Source organism: Garra rufa, chromosome 9, assembly GCF_049309525.1.
Source record: "Garra rufa chromosome 9, GarRuf1.0, whole genome shotgun sequence".
NCBI lineage: Eukaryota > Metazoa > Chordata > Actinopteri > Cypriniformes > Cyprinidae > Garra > Garra rufa.
The window spans coordinates 10,100,827-10,118,567 of NC_133369.1; the positions used below are offsets into that span (position 1 = coordinate 10,100,827).

Genomic DNA, 17,741 nt, shown 5'->3' on the forward strand with positions numbered 1-17,741 from the left:
AGAGAGATCATACATAATGCGTGTTATTTTTTTATTTAGTACTGATCTGAATATGATATTTCACATAAAAGATGTTTGTTTATATATATATATATATATATATATATATATATATATATAGTCCTCAAGAGAAAATAGTAAGTTCAGACGCTTGCTTGATGCTTCAGAAGGAAACACGATGCATTAAGAACCAGGGGTGTAAACTTCTGAACGTGTACATTTTTCTTGTTTTGCCTAAATATCATATTTTTTTTCATTTAGTACTGCCCTTCAGAATCTACAGAAAATACTTGCGTGTTTTCCAGAAGACAAAATAAGTTGAATTTAACCTGATCTTCAAATTCAAAGTTTTCACCCCCAGATCTTAATGTGTTGTGTTTTCTACTGAGGCATCAGTGACTGTTTGAACCTTCTGTAATAGTTGCATATGAGTCCCTCAGTTGTCTTCAGTGTGAAAAGATGGATCTTATAATCATACAGTCAATGTTGGAAAGGGTTCAAATACACAAAAATGCTGAAAAACCAAATAATTTGTGGAACCAGAAGGATTTTTCTGAAGAATAGCGGGCAGTTTAACTGTTCAAGACAAACAAGGGACTCATGAAGAACTATCACAAAACAGCTGAAAAAAAAAAAAAAAAAAACAGCTGTGGATCATTCAGGTAACAACACAGTATTAAGAATTTTTTATAAATTTTAAAAACTATAATTTTTTTCTTGTTGACTATATGTAAATGTCTTTTATGTAAAATATCTTATTCAGGTCAGTACTAAATAAAAAACAACATGCATTTTGTATGATCCCTCTTATTTTGGTAAAATAATTAACATTTTGCAGATTCTGCAAGGTGTATGTAAACTTTTGACTTCAACTATACACTGTAAAAAATTTGCTGTATTCTGCAGCTGGTTGCCAGTAACTTACTGTAGATTTTTAATTTATGTTATTTACTGGCAACAGTTTGTTCAAAGTTAAATGAACATTAAACATTAACAAGTCTTTGTCTTTACAGAATAAAACTATAAAATAACAACCTACTGCAAAGCATTCTGGGAACCAGAAACCTTCATCAACCTTTTTCTGTTTTTTTTCCTTCAGATTTTGGTTCCCAGAATGCTTTGCATGAGGCTGTTATTTTAGTTTTATTCTGTAAAGATAAAGACTTGTTAATGTTTAATGTTCAATTAACTTTGAACAAACTGTTGCCAGTAAATAGCATAAATTAAAATCTACAGTAAGTTACTGGCAACCAGCTGCCAGTAATACTGTAATTTCTACAGATTTTGTTTACAGTGTACGTTATGCTATACTGGGGTCTTTCTTTGTCGAAAAAACTGAGAAGCAGGAGGTAAAAGTTTCAGTTTGTTCACCATTTAATCTAATAACTATCTGTTGGAGGAAAAAAAAGGGATTAGAGGTCATATTTTCTGTAGCTAGCCCTTACTGGTTGTAGTTTGCAGTTCTGGTAGAGTGTGTCATTTTCATGTTTCTTTCTCTAACCTCTGTTGTCTGAGTGTTAGATGTTTGTCTGATTTTTGGCGTCTTGGTTCTGCTCTTCCTTTAAGTTTTCCGGTATCTCAGCAGTAGCAGGGCCGTGCTGAGCTTTTATCCAGTTGCCCAGCAGAGGATTGAATTGCTAGTTAGTTCTTGATGACTGGATTTTGTTTCTCCCCTCTGTGGTTTACTCCATTAAGGGTTTGAATGGAGACAGTACTTGTGATTCTAAACTCTCTGACCCCTGGAGACAGTTTTGCATTGAAATGTTTTCATATCTAAACCTAGAAGTTGTTGTTCATGGTTGATGATTTCCAAAATGTTGATATTTTGTTTATATTTAAAACATTTATTTATCAGTGGCTTTGTTGCAAAACTGAAACCATAAAAACTGCTTTCATAAATTAAAAAATATATAAATATTAGATGAGAAAATTCAGTAACTAAACAAAAAATAATGCTGACTTGGCAACTAACTGAAATAATGTATTTGCTATAAAAGTTTCATTTGAATTACTAAATCATAACCATAAAGGACATGCCAAAATGTATAGCAAATACATTTTTAAATAAAAAAATAAAACTATAATTAAAACAAAAAATAAAAGCTAAAAATAAAAGTTCAATGTATAAACAATTTTACTATATTAAAAATACTAAAATAACACAATCTCATGTGATTTGTATATTATTTTATTCAGATTTGTCAAAAGTATTATTCATTATATTCTGTAGATTTAAAACTTTGTTGTAAGTGGCAGTAAAGGTAGATAGCTCTTCTATTGTGTTCCCTCATCATGATGATTTTGGATGGATATACAGTCAGTCTCAGTGAATGCGCAGACATTGCCTCATGTTTGTCGCCAGAGCTCGATTCAGCTGCGCTATCATGTTCCAGTGTGTGATGTCCGACAGCTCCCATCGCCGCACGAGACACCGGGAGCTGTAAATATTGATGCTGTCTCGAACAGGATCTCTTTCACCACAACTGTCAGCGTTTGGGAAAGAGAAGAAAATGCTGATGGAAAAAGAGCCAGTTTCATCACTGATGCTTTTCACTGACACTGAAGCTAGTGGGTACAATTGGTACTAACTGTTGTCTGGATCTATGTTTATTTTCTTTAATGATTTTTGAAAGATTTAAAGGAATAGTTGACTCAAAATGTAAATTATTGTTATGATTTACTCATCCTCTTGTTATCTTTTTCAGTGGAACACAAACGGCAGATCTTTTCCATCACGCAGCTCTTTTCTGTATGTGACAGTTATAGTCACCGGGATTGTCAGGCTCTCAAAGGTCAAAACAAAACCAACAAACACCACAAAACACTATAAATGTAGTCCACATGGTCTGTTTTTAGAGCATTAGTTCATCTCCAGGTCCAAATTCAATGCAGCTTCGCTAGGAAAAATAAACATGTAGAGCATTTTCAGGCTTCAGTCCATTGATCTTCATTAAAGTCCACTATATAGAGAAAAATCCTGGAATGTTTTCCTTAAAAAAAAAAATTAATTTCTTTTCCTCTGAAGAAAGAAAGACATTAACATCTTGGATGACATAGGGGTGAGTAAATTAACAGGAACATTTTATTCTGAATGTGAACTAATCCTTTAAGTCTTGAAGTAATGCCAGCTGAAAATTCTACTTTGCTATCACATGAATAAATTACTTTTTAATATGTAAATAGAAAACGGTTATTGTAATAATATTTCACAATATTACTGTTCAAAAACATTAAAAACATTGGATGTGGAAGGTGCAATTAAGCGTTTTCAGTAAAAAAAAACATCTTAAATTTTAGGTTATTCCTCAGACCAAAGCTATCAGAATGGATTTAGAATTCTTGGAATAACATGCATGAAAGTCTTAATCATGAACTACTTTTGTGATTAGACTCTCAAAAATAAAGGTACAAAAGCTGTCACTTTTGCAGTACCTTTTCAAAAAGTACTTGTTTGTACTTAAATTGTCCATTTTGGTACCTTAAAGGTACATATTAGTACTTAAAGTGTACACATTAGAACCTAATAGGTACAAAAGTGTACCTTTTGAAAAGGTACTGCCCCAGTGACAGCTTTTGTACCTTTATTTTTGAGAGTGTACATCTGTTGCATTTTATGGTGAAAAATAAAGCTTCACTCGGAAATATTCACTGGACTATAAGCTTGACAACTAACCCCGATCTCCCCTTATACGGTAAGGTACATTAGTTAACCATATTAGTTAACATGAACTAATAATGAACTGGACTTATACAGCATTTATTAATCTTTGTTAATGTTAATTTCAACATTTACTAATACATTATTAAAATTTTGTTAACATTAGTTAATGCAGTGTGAACTAACATGAACAAACAATGAACAACTGTATTTCCGTTAACTAACGTTAATAAAGATTAGCAAATACATTAACAAATGTATTGCTCATGGTTAGTTCATGTTAGTTAATACATTAACTAATGTTTAACTAATGAACCTTATTGTAAAGTGTTACCGCTTTTATAGTATAGATTATATAATAGAAGGGTGACAGGAAAGGGTAGAGAGAATGGGTGCTCAGGAAGTGACCTAAGCGTACACATCACCCACCAAGCCACATCCACAGCATAATTTTTAAGTTTAAAAATAAGAGAAATGTTCATGAATAAATACAGTGCCAAATATTAGTTTATACGGCTCAACATCTCCAAACAGGTAATTAAATATAAAAAAAAAAAAAAAAAAAAATGAAACAACATTTATCAAACCTAGATAATAGCCTTAATATTTTAAATAACTGAGAAGATAGTGATCAAACTACATTTTATAAAAAAAAATCACCTGTCATTTTCAGCTATTTCATACTCTTATGCGTTATGTATTAGCTATGCTACTTTCTCTGACAGACAGCATGTTAAAGCTGCTCTGGTTGCCATTTTCTCCATTTTGGAAGCAATGGCATATTCAGAACTGTTGTGTGGATTCTGCCGACTTCCCGTAAATACTAAAGCTTGGAAATGGCAGGATAATTTTAATATAACTCCATGTCAGTGTGTCTGAAAGAAGGAAGTCATGTACAGTTTGTCACAAAAGTGAGTACACCCCTCACATTTCAGCAACCATTTTAGTATATCTTCTTAAGGGACAATACTATAGAAATAAAACAGCTTGTAAAGCAGTGTAGATGTATTGTCCCCTGAAAATTACTCAACATACAGCCATTATTGTCAAAATAGCTGGCAACGACAATGAGTACACCCTAAGTGAACTTGTCCAAAGTGTCAATATATTGTGTTAGCACCATTGTTATCTGGCACTGCCTTAATCATCCTGGGCATGGAGTTGACCAGAGCTGCACAGGTTGTTGCTGGGATCCTCTTCCACTCCTCTACAATGACATCACGGAGCTGCTGGACGTTAGACACATGGTGCTTCTCCATCTTATGCTTGAGGATGCCCCACAGATGTTTAATAGGGTTCAGGTCTGTAGCCATACTTGGCCACCCCTTCACCTTCAGCTTCCTCAGCAAGGCTGTTGTCATCTTGGTGTTGCGTTTAGGCTCTTTATGTTGGAAAACTGCCGTTCAGCCTAGTTTCTGGAGGGAAGGCATCATGTTCTGCTTCAGAATGTGCAGTACATAATGGAATCCATGTTTCCCTCAATGAACTGCAGCTCCCCAGAACCAGTAGCACCCATGCAGCCCCAGACCATGATGCTACCACCACCATGCTTGACTGTAGGCAAGACACAATTTTCTTGGTACTCCTCACCAGGGCATCACCACACACACCGGACACCATCTGAGCCAAACAAGTTTATTTTATAGTCTCATCAGACCACAGGACATGGTTCCAGTAATTCATGCTCTTGGACAGGTTGTCTTCAGCAAACTGTTTGCGGGTTTTCTTGTGAGCCAGCTTCAGATGAGGCTTCCTTCTGGGATGACGCCTATGCCTTCTACTTCTGCAACCTTTAAAGCAATGCTCGCAGCACTCACGCGTCTGTTTTTTGAAGCCAGATTCTGCATCTAACGCACAGAACAAGTGCTCAACTTCGTTGATTGGCCCTTGCAAGGCCTGTTCCGAATGTAACCCATCTTTGAAAACCTCTGTATGACCCTGACCAGTGTAGTGTAACTGAACCTCTAATAGCCTTGGCCATCTTTGTAGAGAACAACAATTCTAATTCTCAAATCCTCAGAGAGTTCTTTGTCAAGAGATGCCATGTTGAACATCCAGTGGTCAGTATGAGAGAATTGCACTTAAAGCACCTAATTTTAACTGCTCTAATACAAGATACACAACTTTGTATGGTCCTGTCAAGCAGACAAAAACAAACATGATGAATAGGACATGTGGCTTTGCATGGTTAAACAACATACAGCTGTAATCACTTAGGGTGTACTCACTTTTGTTGCTATTTTGACAATAATGGCTGTATGTTGAGTTATTTTCAGAGGACAGTAAATCTATACTGCTATACAAGCTGCACATTGACTACTCTAAAATATATCCAAGTTTAATGTCTATAGTATGGTTCCTTGAGAAGATATACTAAAATGGATGCTGAAATGTGAGGGGTGTTAGGGCTGCACGATTAATCGCACGATGTTTGATAAGTAGTAAATCTCCATCACGTGCGTTCAGCTGCGTTCAGCTGGAGCATTCAGAGGCGTAAATCGCTGACAAGCTACGCCAAATCGCGCTCAAAAGATTTGGCGTAGCTTGTCAGTGATTTACATCTCTGTGTATTAATTGCCGCTCCAGCTGAACGCACGTGATGGAGATTTACTACTAATCAAAGTACCGGCTTCATTGACTAAACGCACCTCACAACATCGTGCGATTAATCGTGCAGCCCTAAGGGGTGTACTCACTTTTGTGAGATACTGTACATCTAGGGCAGGGCTTTTCAATTGGCGGCCCGCGGGCCCAATCCGGCCCGCCAATCATCTTCGTCCGGCCCGAGGGAGAAGTACGCGCAAGTGGCTTGAATTGTTTTGGCACTAATTAGTTTGTCCACTAGGCGGCAACGCTGGCCCGGGCCAGCCAAAAAAGAAAAGCAAGAGAGCCAAGAACAACAACCGCAACATCAATATCCGGCAGATTTAACAAGCACTTGTTGGGCTCCAGACTGCGACCAAATGGACACATTTTTCTGCCGGTGCGACTAAATTTTGTGAGCGGTCGCACTGGTGCGACCACCGCGTTGTTCAACTCATAAGCGCTGCTATTTCTGTTTCATATGAGAAACATAAAACGGCAAATGAAACGAAAGAGAAACCAAAGCGCGCTACGTTTGAGCTGCGCAGCGCGGACAGTTTATCAGCTCGGACCGCAATGCAAACACGCTTGTCCGAGCTCAGAACAGCCGGGAACCAAAGTTGATTTTGCGACACTGTTACTGCACAGTGCTGCGAGATACAGTGAGAAGTGTTTGAATTCGCACAGAATGAATTAAGGTTGCTGCAAGATCTATTGAGAATCAATCAAATTCTGTTATAAACAGTGCTGAGGTATGTCAGAAAACCAGAAGTAACGCGAACTTAAGCATAGTTGAATGTTATTACAGTATTCACTTACGGGTTTGTACAACCTTTTGAAAGAGAAATTCAAGCACTTTTCAATGACTTTCAAGCATTTTGCACAACCATTTCCAGCACGTTAAAGCTCTTATGATCCAATGTTATCTGGATGGCCAAATAACTGAATGTTATTTTGATGGCCAAAATATACTTTGTGGTAAACAAACACTAATGTAAAAAAATTAAAATACATCAAATCACAATTATAACCAGTATATTGCAATAATAATCTGTGTAGTTTACGCATAAACAATTTATAGTTCATGTGGAGATATTTAAATAAAAAAAGAAAAGAAAATCATCTAAATGAAAAGTTATATATTTCAGAGCCTATTAAATGTTGAAAATATTGGCTTTCAATTATACTGTAATGCTGAATGGACATATGTAAAACTGAGAGAAAATTAATTTAATAAAGACACAGGTACTAGTATTGATATCAATACTTCATAAATAATAGGCTACTTGGTAAAAAAAAAATGCCATTAAACACATATTTAAAATATACTTTATGTTGTTTCTACCTTAATTTGGAGGTCCAGTGTGAAATTCTGACTATGTGCGATTAATCTTGATTAATTACAGAAAAATGCGTGATTTTTTTTTAAATTGATTGACAGACAGCACTAATGTTAACCTTTTATAGATGTTGGTGTTGTAATATTAGTTGATTTTAGTGGATTTCAATTTAATTGTATAGCAATACAATACCCCCTAGAAAGACATCGGGACGGCCCCCACCCCCTTGGCCCCCTTCAAATTTTCAGCTCGATAATCCGGCCCTCAAATGAATCTAATTGAATAGCCCTGATCTAGGGCGTCTTGAGGGTGAGTAAATTATGGGCTATAGTTTATTTCATGGCAAAAATCTTATATTCTGCTGTTTTTGACTTTCAAAAATCAAGCTTTACTTTTTTACCAAAAAAGGAGTTGTTTTGATGCACAAAGTCTGTCTATTGTCTCTTACAACAAAATTCTTTTATTTTAACTTATGAAAATAAAGATCATCTTGTGAATAATAGTGAAAAATCACCTTTTAAAGCTATTGTTTTACTATTACCCCTTTGATTTTGACTCATGTAATGTGATTGATTTTGTAAACATAATGTCTGATGCACATCGGTGTCTTAACACATCTTGATGTTGAAGTTAGTGTTCGTATCTTCATCAGCGTCCTTTGAAGAGAGTTAGTGAGCGTTGTGCAAGGGTAATGAGTCAGACTCAGCCCCGGTGGAGCTGCGCGCTCACATGCATCGGTAATGAGACCCGTGTTAGTGATGCGCGGTGGCAAAAACATGATTACGTGCCGCTCAGATCGCTCTATATCATCTTGCTGCACAAGCAATTGCTTTTATTTCACTGCTTATTATTTTTGACATCTTGGATCGATCTCAGGATTAATCGTCTTTGCTTTTTTTCCTGCAAAATCTTAACTGAAGCACAATCTTGACAGCAGAAGGAGCATTTGATCCCCAACTCTAAAAGGTCACCCGTTACGCAGGAGTTTGGCATATGAAACCTTGCGAAGCTGTCCGTGAGTTTTGAATTCTGTTATTGAACATCAGTTTTATCCATTTGGACCAAACAATACGCAGCAGACATGGGTAAGCATGACAACAATGATTATCGTTAAGCTTTTATTCTGTTATGATTCAGGCAATGGAAAAAACCTGCATATTGTTATTTGGAAAACTGTTCTAACCAAATCTAGAAAATAACATAATGATTCCCTATCACCTTTTTTAATACCAGCTTGATAAACATAATCTCATAATGTAAACAGCAGCTTGAATTATAAAATCTTATTGGATCTTAATTTGCACAATATTTCAGCTAATAACAGAGGCGCTTTTCGACAAAGTGACAAACCCGTAGAGGACTGAGCTGCATATGTTCTCTTCCTCTTCGAGACCTGTCTATTTTTGATTCTGTCGCTGCATAATTAACACTTTGTTTAACAGGTCCTTTTTAAGTTGAGAGAAAATAAAACCTATGAATATGCATCCAGTCTATTACGAGCTGCCGGGCTCTATATATAGAAGCGCATTAAATATTCATGCTCCACCTGCAGGCTGTGTTTTAGCTGGTGAATGATAACACTCCCCTCATCATGAACTTCCTCACTTTTATCAAACATCTATGAAATATTCAGCGGCCCAAGACGGCCTCTCCAGTTATGCCGTTTGACACAATAATATACAAGTTTCATATTGATGTCTATGTTTTACATACAGTACCTCACAGAGGTAGTCGGAATGCAAATCTGGCATTGATTAGAAAATTTATTTTATTGTTATTGTATTTTATTTTAATTAATTTACTATTTTACAAATTATTATTCTTAAGGGGAGACACTGCAGGTGAATACGGTAAAAAAAAAATAACTAGTTATCACCTTACTTACCTAGTTGATTGATTACATTGATAATTGCAAACATTTTTTGTATTACAAGTTTTCTAAACAGTTAGGTTTAAATATGCAAATGAGGCATTGTTTAATGAAATATGCACTAATTTGCATACATTTCTAGAACAAAAATCTAAACACTGGATGAAGTCAGTTTCAAAATTATTGTTTAATTTTTTTGACATATTAGAGTCAAATGTTTTTACAGAGGGAATTTTGGGTATCTCATTTTGTCACTCCATAAGTCAGAAATTTTTTTTCCAATTTGGGGGGAATAAAATGTTGTATAAAATCAAGCAAATTATATATGAACAAATCCCCGAGTAAAAACCTTCCAAATATAGACAGGAATGAAAATGTAAAGTTTGGTGTGTGTAAGTGCTACTGAAGTGGATATTTATGGCTTAGTGTAAGAGAAAAAACTAATTTTGAGAAAACAGACTTTAAAAATATGTATTGTAATTGAAGTCTGTTGACACAAATAGATAAAGTGCTACAAAAGAAACAGTGTCTTTTGAGTGTTTTCTTTCCACTAGTCTGAAAAAACACTTGAAAAAAATCTGAAACACCAAAAATAATATCAAGCATGAAAAAACCCTTAATTATGATTTTCATTTTTTTTTTAAATAAAAATACTGTAATACAGTGTTTTTTTATTTACATTAGCATTAGCTGTATAAATACTTTATATTTTAAATAATTTGCATTTAATACGTTTTAATAAATAAATAAATGTTACAAAAAGAGACTTCATTTTATTTTCGCAAAATATAATTTCCTTTTTTTCCCCCTTTTTTTGGGCTCTTTTGATTTTGGGTTGAAACATGACCCAGACATGTTCTTGACAGGCTTCATGAGATTCACCCAGAAAGGTCCCCTGCCATTTGACACCAATGACCGCTCACTCAGTACTTTATCAATTTTTCACCGTGCACATCTTTTCGTTTGTCTATCGCTGACTGACCAAACATTCATCACAATAACGCTCACATCCATCTGTGGTATGTCTCAAAGCTGGTCGCAGTGCAATTGCTCACTGTGTTCTTATCAAAAACCACTTGAAAGATGTGACCTTTCACTTTATTGTATGACAGGGCAGCTCATACGCAACTTTTCAAGTTTCATAATAATTATAGGTTGTGCATACAGGCTCTTTTGTTTGGATATTACAGGAAAAATTCTGTCATCATTTACTTATTGTGATACTCACTTTCTTCTGAAGAGCAGCTCTTTCCATAGAATCAAAGTGAATGAATGTCAACCAGGGGCTGTCAGGTTCTAAAAAAACACCATAGCAGTAGTTAATACAGTATGTCTTTGTGTTATATTACTAGCCATAGCTTTACATAAGGAACAGTTTTGGAAAATTGTAGAATAATTTAAATATTCAAGTTAATTTTTAAGAGACGGATCATTTCCAGCAGCCGAAGTGGCATTATGTATTCAATCTGGATGGTTGAAAGCCTCTGTGTGCAGTTGAGACTCTGAGCATGTTTAATTACCACCAGCAAACTAGATGGCAGCTTTGATGCCAACCGCTTGCTAAGTGCATTTCTGCTGGGCAGAAAACAAGGTCAGGTTGCCGTGCTCTAAGTGTTGGTGGGACTTCACGAGATGTTCAGGAGTATTAAAAGCAGGAGATTTGAGGGGATGTATAGACCTGAATACAGTAATAATAGTGATGCTTAATGCAAAAATCACTACTTATTGCTTCTAACAGGTTTCCAAACAGGTTTCTAAACACTCAACGCCATGTCCACCCCTCTCCACTTCTGCAGGGATGACGTATTTTTGTAGGCCAGCCCAGAAGTTAGCATCACCCTGGTTTCCTCGACACAAACTCAATTGGATTTTTCTATTGGCTTTTGAATTAATACAGTAAATAAGCCCTGTGACTATTAACAAAAGTTTGATTCTGCTATTATTTAACACAAAATGTGAAGTCTAAATATTGCCAGAAGTAAAACGATAAATGTAGGCAAACAAACTACACTATCAGTCAAAAGTTTTTGAGCGGTAAGAAAGCAGTAAGCCTGCATTTATTTGATCCAAAGTACAGCCAAAACAGTAAAATTGTAAGTATTTTTCTTTTTAAAATAACTGTATTCTATTTGGATACATTTTAAAATGTAATTTATACCTGTGATTAAATTTTCAGCATCATTACTCTAGTCTTCAGCATAACATGATTTTTCAGAAATCATTCTAATATGCTGATATGCTGTTCAAGAAATAGTTTTTTTTAAATTATCAATGTTTAAAACAGTTGAGTACCTTTTTTTCAGGATTCTTTAATGAATAGAAATATTATTTTATTTAGTTTTAAATTGATCAAAAGTGATGATAAAGACATTTTATAATGCAGGCTTGCATTATAAAATGCAAATAAAATTGCAAACCAGCCCAATTGACCCTTGGCATGGAGTTTGATTGACAGGCGATCCGACCAATCATAATGTAGAATCTGCCATTTTTGTCCATGAACAAACCAGACAGGAGAGTAGGTAGCCCAATCACTGCCAAATCTCAATTGTGTTCTGGGGGATTTCTGTGGCTGTCAAAATCGCATTCTCCTTTCAGGGGGTTTCACCTCAGTTGAAACCACGTTCTGGGTGGTGCAAAAAAAAAACCCTGCCGCAACAGTATATAATTTCACGCCCAATTCTGTGTGAAAACCGTGGACTTGGCAACCCTTGTTTTTATATTGTAGAAAAAAAAACATGAAAATATCTTGAACTTGTGTTAACCACAGACATTATTTCAACCCAATCGAAAACGCATTGACTTCTGGACAATTAAACTGAAAATTCTTAAATGTTAATTTGCAGCCTTTGGCCTTCAAAAATACGTCAGCCCTGGAGCACTCTGTGAGTCAGACAAACTAGGTAGCTCCACTCTCAAACTCATGCTATTGGTTGAAGAACTTTTTGCGTTCTTCATTTCCTCTCACATAAATTTTGACAATTGTGTTTGTCGGCTGCACCAGCATCATCGTTTCCCGAACCTGTTTGTTGTGGGACCTGCGTATGAGGTTCTGAACAAATATCCCATTATTCGCTCTATCTTTGGCTTTACAGTTAACGCAGAAATGACTGATTTAACGTGAAAAATCGCTTCTCCCACAACAGCAAGTTTTCATTCATCTCATTTGGGGTTTTGATGTCTGTCTTGTGTTCTGTGATTGTAACGTCCTGTTCTCTCGCCGTCAGGTGATGTGGGTATGCAACCTGTGCCGAAAACAACAAGAAATCCTCACCAAGTCAGGGGCCTGGTTCTACAGCGGCCCAGGGGGCACCCTGCCCTCGGGTGCGAGTGACCCTCGCCGCCGCCACGAAGAGGCTCCGCAGGAAAAGAAGGCCAAACTTCAGGAAGCCCCACTGCTGTACCAGGGGCCTCCAGGGGACCGCAGCCGAGGTCCAGGACTCCCGCGCCAGGCGTCCCTCAACAACGACTCCACTCTGAAGCCCAACGACCCTCTGAGCAACAGGTGAGTGCAGATGATATGGGTTCATGTGTTTTTAGTGTGCTAAGATTGAAACATTGCTAGAATTTACCAAGGGGTCGCTAGGCTGTTCTAAATTGTTGCTAATATATTCTTAAAATGTAGCTAGGGTATTCTTGGTGGTTGCTGGGCTAAGTGATTGCTATGGTGCTGTTAGGCAATTGCTTGGGCTTTCTGGGGTGTTGGTAGGGTGTTGCTAAGCAAGTGTTTCTAGGACATTAATAAGTGATTGGTATTGTGGTTTACTCAGTGGTTGCTAGGAGGTTATTTGGTGCATTTCCCAAAAGCATCATTATCCACCTGTGGTTGCAAGTTTCATTGAACTCTGTTGGTAATGATGGAACTTGCGACCATAGTTGCTGGGTGCTAGTTTGTTTTTTGGGTGGTTACTAGGGTGTTGCTATGCAGCTTCTAAGGTGTTCTGTGTGGTTGTTAGGACACTGCTGGGTAGTTGTCATGGTGGCTATTTGGTTTCTAGGCTAAGTGGTTGCTGTGGTGCTACTAGGCAGTTGCCTGGGTTTTCTAGGTGGTTACTAGGGTGTTGCTAAGCAGTTTCTAGGACATTCTAAGTGTTTCTAGGACATTGTTGTTATTGTGGTTTGGATAGTTGCTTGGATGTTCTCCATTGTTGCTAGGAGTTTACTAAAGGTTTCTAGGCTGTTCTGGATTGTTGTTAATAAATTTTTAAATGGTAGCTAGGGTATTCTTGGAGGTTGCTGGGCTCAGTTATTGCTATGGTGCTGCTAGGCAATTGCTTAGGTTTTCTGGGTGGTTACTTAGGTGTTGCTAAGCAGTTTCTTGTGGTTTGGATAGTTGCGAGGACATTGCTCGGGTGTTTTCAGTTGTTGCTAGGAGGTTACTTAAGGGATGCTAGGCTGTTCTGGATTGTCGCTTGGATGGTTGTTTGTACATTCTTAAATGCTTGTGCTTAGCATTTTTTTGTGGGTGCTAGATTAAGTGGTTGTTATGATGCTGCTAGGCAGTTGCTTGGGCTTTTTGGGTGGTTACTAAGGTGTTGCTAAGCAGCTTCTAATGTGTTCTGAGTTGCTAGAACACTGCTAGGTAGGCTTCTGTGTGGTTTCTAGACAAAGTGGTTGCTGAGGTTCTGCTAGGCAGTTTGGGTTTTCTGGGTGGTTACTAGGGTGTTTTGAAGGTGTTTCTAAGATATTGCTAGGTGGTTGTTATTGTGGTTTGGATGGGTGGTTTGGATAGGGTGTTCTCAGTGGTTGCCAGGAGGTTACTAAGGGGTTGCTAGGCTGTTCTGGATTGTAATACATTCTGAAATGGTTGCTTGGTTGTTATTGTGGTTTGGATAGTTGCCATCTGTGGTTGCAAGTTCCGTTGAACTCTGTTGGTAATGATGGAACTTGCGTCTATAGTTGCTGGGTGCTACACTGAGTGTTGCTGGGCTATTGGTTGGGGGAGGGGGGGTTACTAGGATGTTACAGCTTTTCAGGTGTTCTGAGTGGTTGCTAGTACACTGCTAGGTACTGAAATTAGTTAATTTTACTTTATTATTAACAAAGTTCATTGCACTGAAAACGTTATGAACTTATATGGTAACTGATTATATTAGGCAGAACTCAAAAATAAACCACAGCAGATGCTTTGCCTTAGGTTCGTTAAGGAGAGTAAAATGTTGAAAATAAATGCTATTTTATGTGTTTTTGTTGAGGCAGTGGATAGTCTCTTGTTGTATTAGCACATGTGTGATTTAGGCTGCTAAGTAGCTAGCTGTTGCTAGCTATCTAGTAGGTAACTGTAAAAGAGAAGAGTTTAGTTACAGTTAGGTTTCAGTAACAATAATTTAGTGGAGTTTAATTGTATTTTATGAAGTATTATTTTAGTGAACTCATTGGGTTTTAAAGCACATGTATGAAAAGTAGCAGTTTTTAACCTCACATGCATACGTAGACCATGTGAAACTGAAGCTGGGATAACAACAGCTGGAGCACACAATGCATTCGTTCAGGTTCCATCTGTTCCTCAGCGTTTACCATTGCTAATTTGTTGCTAAACACGCTAGACAGGTAAATAACAATCAGTAATTTATGGTGAAACCTGCTCTTGAACAAATGCAGGGAGTCATAGCACATTTATCAAACATTACGCCTCTAATCTGCAGGGAGATGCTAATGCAGTGAGAGCAGTGAGTGTGATTCTATTGTTTACCACAAGGTGGTGGTGTCTCTCTTAGCCCTGGTATCAAATTCTCAGCCTCTTTTGCTGGGATGTGCGTATCAGCTTCACTGCTCGGGGGTCAGGGGTCAGTCCTGGAGAGATGTCTCTGCAGAAACAGATGCCAGCTCCCTTGAATCCGTGGCGACTGCTGTGTGTTGGTTTGATTTTCCGTTCCTGAATACCTGTGGAGGAGAGAAATGTTGGGCCGTGTGCCACAGGGATGAGGCTGATCTCACCTGCTGTTACTGTGTTTTGTGTTGACATGAGCACATTTGAATGACAATGGTTGTGTACATGTGTAGGATGTTTAATGTTTTTAAGACATTGTGTCAAGTTAAAAATGTTTACTGTCACTTTAATGTTTACACTGTCATTCAAAAGTATTTTTTTTTTTTTTTTACACTTCCAGTCAAACGTTTTTGAACAGTACAATTTTTTATGTTTTTTAAAGAAGTCTCTTCTGCTCACCAAGCCTGCATTTATTTGGTCTAAAGTACAGCAAAAACAGTAACATTTTGAAATATTTTTTTTACTATTTAGAATAATTATTTTCTATTTGAATATATTTTACAATTGATTTGATTTCAGAGCTGAATTTTTAGCATCATTACTCCAGTCACACAATCCTTCAGAAATCATTCTAATATTCTGATTTGCTGTTCAAAAAACATTTAATATTATTATGTTGAAAACAGCTGAGTAGAATTGTTGTTTTCTTTGATAAAATATTTTGTAACATTTTATATATATATATATATATATATATATATATATATATATATATATATTATATCAATTTAAAGCATCCTTGCTTAAAAAAAACCTTTTTATTTCAGATAAATTCTGATGTTTAGATCTTTCTATTTATCAAAAAATGCACTCAACTGTTTTAAATATTGATGATGATGATAATAATAATAGCAATAATAATAATAGTAATAAATGTTTCTTGAACAGTAAATCAGCATATTAGAATGATTTCTGAGGACTGGAGTAATGATACTGAAAATATAGGTTTGATCACATGAATAAATAACATTTTAAAATGTATTTAAATACAAAACAGTTATTTTAAAAAGTAAAAATATTTTTACAATTTCACCGTTTTTGCTGTGCTTTGGATTAAATAAATGCAGGCTTGGTGAGCAGAAGAGAATTATTAAAAAAAAAAAAACATTACAAATCCTACTGTTCAAAAACTTTCGACTGTTAGTGCATTTATTTATTTATTTAGTTTTAAAAAGGATTTTACACTCATTCATTTAAAAAAACATAATATTGAATAAATAAATTACAAATTAAAATAAATGTTTTTGGTTTGAATATATTATATAAATTATTCCTGTGATGGAAAAGCTAAATGTGTCACATGAACAGTGTCACCTGCATGTTCATAATCTATTATCAGTGTTGAAAACAGCTGTACTGCTTTTAATATTTTTGTAAAAACCTTTATTTTATTATTTTATTTTTTATTATTATTATTTTTATTTATTTTATTATTTTATTTGAAAACAGTGTTGCTTTTAATATTTTCGTGAAAACCTTTATTTTATTTTTATTTGGTATTCTTTGATAAATAAAGGTTTTTTTAACACCATTTATTTAAAATAGAACTATTTTGAACCTTGTAAATTCCTTTGCTGCCAAGTATTTATATTTATATATCTATATACTTTTTACTAGTTTATCAGTTTGTGTTTTAACTTAAAATCAAATCCATGACCTTTGCAAAACGTTCTCAAAACCAAAAATATTTTACATTTTAGAAATGTCTATTCTTTACCATCAGCTACTTAAATGTATACTCATCCTTGTACTCATGTACTTGTGTAGTTTAGATACTCGTACCAATCCCTAAAGTTTAAGTCAATTTTGCCTAGTGCGGTCCATTTGTTTTTTTTACCCATCCCTGGCTTCTTTACCTGGCAGATGTCCGTGAACAGCTCAGGACAGCAGGTGAGCTTTAAGCTGCTTTCACGGATGCAGTTTGACATTTCCCGTAGAACAATATGTGCGCCTCCCTGCTGCGAAATGTATAAAAAGCTACTCAGTGCTGTTCTTTTCGGACCGGATTGGTTTGTATGCCATGTTCCGTCACAAAAACTGTAAATGCTCATTTGCACTTTCTGTCTGATTTAACAGGTTTAACATGTTACCCCCAAAAGGTTAGATGTTAAAAATGCGCCTGCCATATGGTAGCGAAGCAGTGTCTGATTTGTTCAGCGTTGTGTAACAGAAAGTGTTATGCTTCTATATTAGTCCTGACTTCACACAAGTACTGTATTTTTGAAAAAGAACATCTGCTTTCAAAGTACTTACTAACCTGCAGCTTTTCACTTCTAAGATGTTAACTGATGGACTGGAGTTGTGATTACTTGTGGATTATTGTGATGTTTTTACCAACCATTTGGGCTCTCATTCTGACGGCACCCATTCACTTCAGAGCATCCACTGGTGAGCAAGTGATGCTAAAGTAATACTAAATTTCTCCAAATCTGTTCTGATGAAGAAACTCATCTTCATCTTGGTTGGCCTGAGGGTAATTTTTCACTTTTTCATTTTTAGGTGAACTGTTCCTTTAAATGT

General features: G+C 36.1%; 1 protein-coding gene across 1 annotated transcript in view; it reads left to right on the forward strand.

Annotated features, from left to right (window-relative positions):
* LOC141343140 (regulating synaptic membrane exocytosis protein 2-like) overlaps positions 1-17,741 on the forward strand; it is a 109,297-nt gene that overhangs the window by 21,016 nt on the left and 70,540 nt on the right. Inside the window, exon 5 of the mRNA XM_073847742.1 lies at positions 12,679-12,956. Within this exon, the coding sequence (XP_073703843.1) occupies positions 12,679-12,956 (278 nt within the window). The remainder of the gene's footprint in view (positions 1-12,678; positions 12,957-17,741) is intronic.